The sequence below is a fragment of the Cydia strobilella genome, chromosome 1 (assembly GCF_947568885.1).
Source record: "Cydia strobilella chromosome 1, ilCydStro3.1, whole genome shotgun sequence".
Taxonomy (NCBI): domain Eukaryota; kingdom Metazoa; phylum Arthropoda; class Insecta; order Lepidoptera; family Tortricidae; genus Cydia; species Cydia strobilella.
In genome coordinates, this window is record NC_086041.1 from 14365397 (window position 1) to 14375741 (window position 10345).

A 10345-nucleotide genomic window follows, 5' to 3' on the forward strand; every position below is an offset into this window, starting at 1 on the left:
GATTTGATTTTGGTTTGATATTGTTTGATATCTTACAGTTAATATTTTCTTCAGGTTGGTGTGGTGAAAATTTTTGTGTTTCACTCGGGGGCAAAATTTGTTTAACCCTCGTGCTTTGAAACCCTCGCAACGCACAAGATTCAGTTTTTCGAACGACTCGCTACGCTCGTAGTTCAGTTTTGGAATCATTCGCTTGCTCGGGTATATTAGCACGAGCGGTTAAACAACAACTTTGCCCCCTTGTACAACAAATAGTTATTTGTTATACAAGGGTGCAAAGTTGTATTTTACCCGCGAGTGTGGAATTGAAACATGAGCAAGCGAAAGGATTCTATAGTTGAACCACGAGCGAAGCGAGTGGTTCTAAAATAGAATCCTGAGCGTAGCGAGTGTTTCAACACACGAGAAGTAAAATACATTTGCACCCGTGTGTAACACAAAACTTTTCCCCTCACTATAGCGAGGAAAGTGCAACATCCACAGGCGTTAGATCATCTTCATCACTGGAATCACTAATTTTTTTACGATATTATAACAGAAAACACTAGAAATTCTGATTTTTACGTGAGTCGGTGAGAAGAACAGTAAAAATTTTGTTGACAATGTTGACATTTCTGTTCTGACGTATGAAATGTCAACGATGCGTTTTGAAATTGCATCGACTCAACTTGTGCGTTTAGAATTATATTTAACATCATTATAAAAAATCTAACGTTTCTTATGGAATTTTAAGGTTTATGACTTAAAATCATTAAATAAAGCTAAATTTGGTATTTTTTATTAGATTCTCAAACCATTTATTTAATGATAATTAATATCGAACGAACCATTATCATGAGCGTTCTACGTTTTGTTATCTGTCAAGCTACTTAAACACGCTCCATCCAAGGTCAAATTACTTTCCCCACTAGTGGATAAAACGCGTTTTTCCCCGCTTGTATTGAAGGATAAACGACAACTTCCGAGCTAGTGAGGGGAAAATAACTTATATTTTACCTCAAAAAAATATTTTTGTTCTAAGAATTTCCTTAAATATTAAAAATTTCATATTGCTCTTTAACGCTTGTTTTTCAAATTGTTTGCAGCCCACTTCAAAATCGGCTTGATTGATACCGGTAGTAAGGTTTATTTTTTGCACATCTCCCGAATAAGCTTTAAAAGCTATAATTATTTCAAAATACCAAATTAATTAGTACCTACCTAATTAGGTACCTTTCAACTGATGTGAATTCTTGAGAAAAATCCATACTCCATACCATTCGTGCCACGCCAAACATTCCAAATTTGCATCCCGCATCTGTCCCGGATTCTTGTTTAATTTGCCTACAGCAAGATTTAGGCTTTCGAATGATGCCCAAATGGGTTGCGCATTCGATTCCCACGCTTGGCAAAATATTCGTCAAAGTATGCAAGTTGAATCTCGTATAAATGACGTACAGCAGGAGTTTGATAAAGCGACCAGTATTTTTAATTTTTAACCGACTTCGATTTCAAAAGGTCCTGGAGGTTCTCAATTCGGTTGTTTTTTTCGAAAATCTTGATTTTCTAACCAAAATTAAAGGGTACCTTTTTTCATGCCTACTACGTGTTCGCGTTATGATCATGCATGTACCATGAGTTTTTCGTAAAGAATTTTTAAAATAAACTTTTTTTTGACAAATATCTTAAGTTTTTGATAACATTCCCCACGCCGATTTTGTAGTGAAATAAAGCCCGTGAAACGTTAAAATACGGATCACTTCGTGATAAAGTGTAAGTAATCCTAGCGTTCCCTTCAAAAAATTTGGGGCAAACTATTAAAAATTTTGTTCAAAATGGGTGGGAAATGTTATCTAGCCGTTTTTGTTTTTTTCCATACAAGCAAGTAACTTATGGGAAAATCTGTTACAATAGTAATGTCAAAATAAATATTTTCTATGTAGATGAGAAGATCTTCTTCTTACCTACATACGTCGAAGTGTACGTAACACTGCTGGATAGAAAACCGCACGATTTTCATTAGTCAGTCATCGGTTTTCCTATATCGGTACCTACTAGCTTCTTTATAATTTATATATCTTTTGCCTAATTAACAATCAACTTACGTTTCACAGCAAATTCCAAAAACTCTCCAAATCCATACATTAGCATCCAAAGCTCATAATCAATCACAACACAAATCACAATAAAACTAGGCAATCCATTGGCTAAATAAGTCACTAGCAAAGCTTATTCAAAATCACCATTCAAGTTTGGCGCGTAAATGTCATTAACAACTGAACCACAGATAAAAAATCCAAGATGGCGTTCGGGAGCGAGGCTCACACGATACTGGCATTCTGCGAGTGCAGCGCTGGGACCGTGGGCTGCCGCTGCCGCCCACTGCTGATCTCACGGGCCAATTCACACTTGCTGTGCCTCCGGTGAATGTTGCTAATGACATGATGATTTGGCACCGTTGCATAAAGGACTAGTTGAAGATGTAAATACAAACTGGTCTTTTACTGGATTCTAGATGACCTGAATATTGTAAGACTATAGTCAGCAGCGACATCTCACATGAAACTATAGGGACCTATAGTTACAAGCCTATGCTATGTTATAGTCCGCTTAACTCAGACGGTTGGTAGAAGTTATTTTTTAATACAGTTGCTCAAAAAGTGCTACTTTACGTAGCTGTTTAGCGTGCGGAAAGTTGGTTTTCGCGAACTAGTGCTTTTTACTTTTCCAATTTTTTTAAATTTATACTTGTTCCAATTCACGACTACTTATTGATCTACATAATAAAGCCTACTGTTAATGTAATCAAATACTAAACTAGTAATTAAGTCCGACTCACGCTTGACTCCACATTTCTATAGGTTTTCCTGTCATCTGTCATGTGTTTTTTTTTGTATCTATAGGTAAAGAACTATTTTGTGTATTTTTTTTAACATTTTCGACGCCGTGTCTAACACAAAAGCTGTCACTCGGACGCCACGTCACCTAAGTGTCAAATCTGAAATTGAACTTTATGCACATGCACGTAGGTCTATGTTGCTCTGTGGTCTGTGACGGATTAATCTGTCTTTGGCGTTAGACCTGCGGTGCCGATATATCCGTCATTGGCGTCCAGAAGGTTAATTTTAGACCTAGTAGTTTCGGGGTGGGAATGGTAATTTTTGGCTATTTTCTTAAATAACTTAACTATTTATTTTAAAATTACAAAAAATATATATTTGAGATTCTCAAAATGAGCTCTTTCATTTGATATGTAACACAATATACCCCCAAAAGTGGCCCCCATGTTTAAAATTCATTTGTTTACGTTACATGTCCGTTTTTGGGTTACAAATTTACAATATGTGTACCAAATTTCAACTTAATTGGACCAGGCCGCGTAGCCAACATGCCAATCGCTTACGCTGCGTAGCGATCGAAACGCAACTGTCACTGTCACACTAATATGGAAGAGTGATAGAGAGACACAAAGCGTTTCGTTGTCGTAGCGATAGCGATTGTCACCTTGGCTAGGCCGGCTGTAGTGTTGGAGAAAATGGGCTGTGACAGACAGACGGAGAGACAGACAGACGCACGAGTGATCCTATAAGGGTTCCGTTTTTTTCCATTTGAGGTACGGAACCCTAAAAAAGATACAGAAATTGATTAATGTTATTTTTGCATGTTTAGTTTTAAGTTTTTCTTATAAGTGATGCATCATTCTGCAAGACTCGACTCATCGAATCACTCGATTCTAATTCGCCACAACACGACTAAGCGCGCTGGTGTAACTAAATGCGATTTTGACTACAATGTATCGGCCCCATTCGTAGTGCTCGTAAAGCCGGTCTTTATGAAGTAATATATATGTCTACGCTTAAAAATTAATAACAGTCCTATTGACAAAACCTATACTAATGGCAGGCATTACAACAAAATTACCAAATTTCTGGATTTATAAAGTCTAAAACCCAAAACATGCGTACATACATGTTGTTTATTAAATCTGTAACAAGAATTTACCATAAAACAGTTGGTTTTTAACTGTTGTGTAAGATTTTGTGAAAATTATCCTCGTAAGACCCAGGGCAATTTTTGCGTTTTTGAATTAGAAACTATCATTTATTTCTAAATGAGTTCAAAACTCGAATTTAATTTGTACTTGTGCAAGTACACGGGGACTTACGAATCATGGGTGAATGGGTCATTTTTTCTGGGACAAGCTTTAATCTAAACAAACAATGCATGAAATTTTACAGAGAAATATTATACTTTTTAAGTAATGCGTTGTTTTGATCAGGGAAAACTGCGTCTGATATTTTAACATTGATTACTTCACTAGTTAGAGAGTCATTATGATATTTATGATCCCATCTGAAATACTAATGTAAGTGATGGTTTTTGACGTTGTTTTCCATTCGAACACATAAGTAAATCATGATTTATCATAAACCTAAATAAAACTTCAGTATTACTACGCTTTTACACAATTCTGCCTGCAAAAAATACTATATAAAGCCTGACCAGGAATATATGATCACGCGCCATGTTGCGGAATTTCACAGGAACAATTTTTTTCATACTTTACTAAACTGTCACCCTATACATGAAAATAACAGCGCCCTCTTGACAATGATCATATAATTCATATTAATGGTCAGGCTTTACCTATGTAGGTAACATACGGGTTACCTAAGCGTAGAAACTGTTAATTTTGGATTGCATTACGTATTAAACAATAACTCTTCAATTTTCTATTATTTGTTGAATATTAAACAATATTTAATTTCCTTCAAATGTTTCTATGGACTAATAATTTCCGGAAATTGCGACACATCATTCTCGAACCCGCTGGGATTCTTAGAAGGCAAAACCACGAATAAATTGCCGTTGTTAACTTTTTATACTCAGACCTACGTAAGTAGGTAGGTAGGTATTTATCAGTGAGTGTGTAATAGCGTACATACGTATTCAACAATACATTCTGCAAAAATTATACTCGCGTGATATAATAAATTAAGAAAAACAGGGATATGACCAAAGATGTTTGAAATCTGGGGGCACGGCAGTGCCCCCGCCAAGTCGAGCAAAACAAAGAGGCACAGCCGTACCATCCTTTTCTCGAAGCCACTCAGGCCATTTTCAACGTCCTGTAATTTTGTGATAGCCAAAGCTAGAACCCTTAATTTTCAGTGACGTATAGAGCATAATATGATTTAGATATATTCCCAATATATGTAATTTGAACTGAACATGTAGTTTAAGAATTATTGCATGTCAAAGTTCCTTAGTTTTGTCACTGACACACTCACTCACGCTCATCATAATTCTAAGGTACTTTTAGCAGACCCACAAGCTCCAAATTTGAAACGTCATTAGTTTGTAGCCAATAAAAACTTAAAAATACTGCAATATCAGTTACGTTTTAAAGATTTAATAACTGCACAAGTAAGTTTGTAATCCTATATAAATATATGCGAAAACAAAGTTACGTTTGCAATTCCTACAATTAGTAGATTAAGTATAGGTACACTACGTTGTACGATGTGAGTATGAATTAAGATGTGTATAATTATGATATGTGTATCACATAGTATGAGTATGGTATGGGTATGAGTACACGAAAAGAAGGACTGCCTACAAAAAGAGATGAGATCCCATCAAAAACATTATATGTAAAAAGATGCAAGTCTCGCAACGCAGTTCTTCTACTACAAAAAAGTTTTGAGATGTAATGTGAAACCAAGTCGGTTATTTTAGTGAGTGCCAGGGGGTGTTAAAACCGTAACAATATTAGATACCTTTATTTTTTTAATACATACATACAAAGATAGATATAACTCCGTAATAGATGCGACGACCGGTCTGGCCAAGTGGGTAGTGACCCTGCCTGTGAAGCCGATGGTCCTGGGTTCGAATCCCGGTAAGGGCATTTATTTGTGTGATGAGCACAGATATTTGCTCCTGAGTCATGGGTGTTTTCTATGTATTTAAGTATTTATATATTATATATATCGTTGTCTGAGTACCCATAACACAAGCCTCCTTGGGCTTACCGTGGGACTTAGTCAATCTGTGTAAGAATGTCCTATAATATTTATTTATTTATTATTTATAATAGATGGATACAGTCTAAGGAAAAAACTTGCCTCGAAAATCACGAAAATTTGATTCTCGATCAAAGGGCGCCACTAGTTTTGGCCTACACTCGTATAGAGGGCGTTGACGGTTTCGTTTGTTATTTATAATTTTAACGCATATCAGTGAAAGAACATGGGTCAAAATCATAAAAATAATTAATGGAAATAAACTTACATCCCCATACATATAAACTTACATCCCCTTTTTAACACCCTTAGGGGTAGAATTATTAAGAACGTTGAAATAACTTTTTTTTTAATATTATACAATGCCTTTCTAAGAAGTTTCAATAAGCATTTGTAATAGATTCAAACTTTCAACCCCTTTTTAACCCTTTTAGGGGATGAATATTTAAAAACGCTTAAATTACTTTTCTTTTATTCTAATAATATGCCTTTATACAAAGACTGAAGTCCTGTACTCAAAAAAAGGTTTGATCTCCATACAAACTTTCAACCTCTTCTTTACCACCTTGGGGGATGAATTTTCAAAAATGCTGAAATAAGTTTTCTTGCCTTTTAATTAAATACCTTTCTACGAAGTTTCAATTTCCTAGCTTAAAATAAAATTTGAACCCTATACAAACTTTCAAACCCTTTTCAACCCCTTTAAGGGGTGAATTTTAAAAATCGCTGAAATTACTTTTCTTCTATGCTAATAATATACCTTTATACAAAGATTCCAGTCCCGCACTCAATAAAATGTTTCATCTCCATACAAACTTTCAACCCCCTTTTCACCACCTTAGGGGATGAATTTTCAAAAACGCTGAAATTAGTTTTCTTGTATTTTAATAATATGCCTTTATACGAAGTTTCAAGTCCCGCACTCGAAAAAATTTATGAACTCCATATAAACTTTCAACACCTTTTTCACCACCTTAGGGGATGAATTTTGAAAAACCCCTTCTTAGTGGATACTAACGTCATCAAAGCTATCTATTGTGAAAAATTCAGCTCTCTAGGTCCAACGGTTTAGGCTGGGCGTTGATTTAAGTGAGTCAGTCAGTTAGTCAGGACTTTTACGTTTATATATATAGATTAAAAAAATAAAGGTATCTAATATTGTTACGGTTTTAACACCCCCTGGCACTGACTAAAATAACCGACTTGGTTTCACATTACATCTCAAAACTTTTTTGTAGTAGAAGAACTGCGTTGCGAGACTTGCATCTTTTTACATATAATGTTTTTGATGGGATAACGTTTACCTGAAAATGTAATTGTCTAAGGTCTGTCTATTACTCTGGTGTGAACAATTAACCTTTTGGACGCCAATGACGGATAATATCGGCACCGCAGGTCCAACGCCAAAGACGGATTAATTGGTCACAGAACACAGAGCAACATAGACCTACGTGCATGTACATAAAGTTCAATTTCAGTTTTGACACTTCGGTGACGTGACGTCCGAGTGACAGCTTTTGTGTTTGATACGGCGTCGAAAAGGTTAATAGTTCAAATTCAAATGTATTTATTGGAGAAAATGATATCCATGTGTAGGTACCTAAGCAATTTCTGCTATACCGTCGCTTCAGAAAATTAAAATGTGATATTATATAGATTTTGAGATATTATTTTATTTGGAGGAAACACAACTAATTTACATTGTTGACAGAGTGCAAGTTCAGTAATAGAATTAGAAATGATAACAAGACACACAGTAGGTATAGCAATAGCGGCATTTACCGATGAAGCAAATCAGAACCATGTCTTTTGTGTACTCTAGCCAATGACGCTATGCTTGCAGAGTGCTCATTGCGTTAGGCATGTAGTCGAAGAGAATAGCTTTCTTGTTGTAGGCGCATCGGAATAGGTTCCAGGTCAGGTCCTCCGGCGTGTCACCGTACTGGTGTTCGGCGCAGTTCTCCAGGATCTAAAGACAGTATAACGATATTACCTCACGCGTAAAGCCAGGTTAACGGATGGTACTCAGGACGAGGGAGGCCTATAGGGCCTTATCATCTCGCCATGTTTGCAGTTTACTGCCCTATGATTGGTAATCAGCTTATTTAGGTAAATACAAATCAATCACCTTAGCGACATCCTTTCCGTTTCCATGCACAGCGAGCTTGTCAAGGACGGCCGTTTTCTGCAGCTTGCCGTCTTTGCCGACCACCTTGCACTTCATCAGCACGCAGTGCACGTGGGCTCTCAGCTGGGATGTGTCCAGGAGTTCGCCGCGACTCAGAGCGTCCACTTGTGCGGGGTCAGCTTTGGACGTGACCAAGCAGGCGTCCGAGTGTGTGCGGAACATGGCCTTCTCTTCCTTGCCTACGGTCTGCTAATGAAGGTAGGGGACTATAGGTAATAATAAATTAAACGTATTTGTACAATAACACTGAAAAAGGAAATATGAGAATACTCGTATTTAATATGGTACAATAAAAACTATATAAATAACAGTTTCATAATTTAATTTTGATAGACATTTCATAATTTAACTCCCCTATACTTCGTGTTTTAGTGTCCTTACTTTAGGTTTATTTCAATTCAATTCAATTTATTTATTTAAGACAACACTGGCCCATAACGGTTAGTAACAATTAAGGTTAAAAACTAAGTGTTAGTGGAACACAAAAAACAGAAAAAATTTATGTTGCAAATGTTGTGTATAGTATGAATCTTCTCAAATGATTTTTACGCTTTCGGCCATTGTGTCTGAGCGCGTGGTATGCGCTCAGACACAATGGCCAACCGCTCGCACAAAAGAAACAATGGCTTTTGTTTAACAAATTAGGGTCTAAGGCGTAAAAATCATTTAAGAAGATTCATACTATATAATACTTACTGAGCAATGTTTGCAACCCGCTGAAGCCTGAAAAACAGAACTTAATGTTATTTTTGCACCCAGGTTTAAAAACAGCCCTCGTTTAAATTTTTCATATTTTTTTTCGAACACGTTTATTAATTACCTATTATACCTTCTCTAGAATAGCTGGCTACTTACACTTTATTTTTCGGCTTCACACTTCTTTATAATCACATCAAGTGTGGGTAAAAAGTGATTTATTTTTTAAACCGAAACTGAAATTCATTTTTTAGATGTCACTGACCTGGTGAACTCCGGCCAGCATGCAGAGCACCATCACCACCTTCGCCATGGCTCCCAAGCTCGAGATCACCCCCATTTCTTCAGTACGTGATCACGTTTTGATTGGGAGTATCCGTAGTTCTGGAAAACATAGCAAACATATATAAGCCAAGGGTATCAATACATAGGCACAGTGCTGCATCATGATGCAACTCTAACATACGAAACGATATCCAAAAATTCATAGTCTGCTTTAGACGATCTATTAGAATCAAAATGTATGGATAAAATGACTGTACCTAAACTAAAAACAAATGGAATATAAATTAACGACACGAATGTACAAACCAATTAACTGATCCTTAAAATTCTATTTTTTTTAATTAATGACATGTTCTGGTGATTTAACTAATAGTTTACAGACCCAATCTATTTATTTACTTTAAAGCGGTATAGCGCCATTCAGCTTATGCATCAACATTAGTATTTTGCTAGGACGGGTCTGAAAATTGTCGGAATATATCTATTTAAAACTTTTTTACACAGTTAATTCATCTATTTATCTGTTATGTTTTCTAATATGTATGTATACGGTACCTTTTACACGCGCAGTGACAGCCGCAACACAACTTGACGCAGCCGAGATTGAAGCACCTCTTGCACTTGCACTCGCGAGCATGTGCCTTCTTGCCATGATATATGCGAGCTTGCATCCTGCCCCGTACCACGATGCTACTGAAATAATGCGACTTGTTATTTGCAGTCGACTATTTCAGGCGATGTGCGTGGGGCGTGCAGTCCCGATACTATATAGGTTGTATGGTGAAAACATTGAGTTATTATTACTATAGAGAAGCCATACCAAACAATGAAATTCTCGCAATCGCAACCTTTACCTACCACGCGACCAAACCGTCGAAAGCGCCGTAAAAATTCATGGCGCTTACGCGTTTAGGTCGCGAGATTCACGCTCCGTTCTATGGTTTGATGTCAAGACAACAACTCATGGCATAAAATAGTAGTTCTCTGCGCCGGTTCTATGCGTAATAATAACAGTTTAATGGGTGCAAATGGTTTTATCAGGAAATTCAAAGTGCTTTTTAATGTTCTCCATACTTATACCTTACTGTTTTTTTCCTGGCAGTATAAGCGGCAGTATTAGCATTCTGTTATTTATTGATAAGCGATCTAACGGTCGATGCCATAACTTGTG

The 10345-nt window shown here is 36.5% G+C and overlaps 1 protein-coding gene across 2 annotated transcripts; it reads right to left on the reverse strand.

The window, feature by feature from the left end:
- Positions 1 to 7659: 7659 nt before the first annotated feature.
- Positions 7660 to 9864, reverse strand: LOC134741444 (uncharacterized). Of its 2 annotated transcripts, none has more exons than XM_063674232.1 (5): positions 9730 to 9864; positions 9155 to 9273; positions 8890 to 8916; positions 8134 to 8379; positions 7660 to 7974 (listed from the first exon to the last, which is right to left on the reverse strand). In XM_063674232.1, exons 2-5 carry the CDS (start codon positions 9227 to 9229, stop codon positions 7837 to 7839), a joined length of 486 nt encoding a protein of 161 aa, XP_063530302.1. In that variant the 5' UTR covers positions 9230 to 9273; positions 9730 to 9864; the 3' UTR covers positions 7660 to 7836. The 2 variants fall into 2 exon arrangements, with proteins under 2 accessions (XP_063530302.1, XP_063530297.1); XM_063674227.1 differs by having other exon boundaries at positions 8134 to 8382.
- Positions 9865 to 10345: the final 481 nt, after the last annotated feature.

Excerpts from the sequence above, each read along its gene's own strand:
- LOC134741444 (XM_063674227.1), bottom strand. The coding sequence starts at position 9,229 with ATGGGGGTGATCTCGAGCTTGGGAGCCATGGCGAAGGTGGTGATGGTG. Across the intron at positions 8,917-9,154 it reads TGCTGGCCGGAGTTCACCAG|GCTTCAGCGGGTTGCAAACA; the intron begins GTCAGTGACATC and ends TCTGTTTTTCAG. Across the intron at positions 8,383-8,889 it reads CGGGTTGCAAACATTGCTCA|CAGACCGTAGGCAAGGAAGA; the intron begins GTAAGTATTATA and ends TACCTTCATTAG.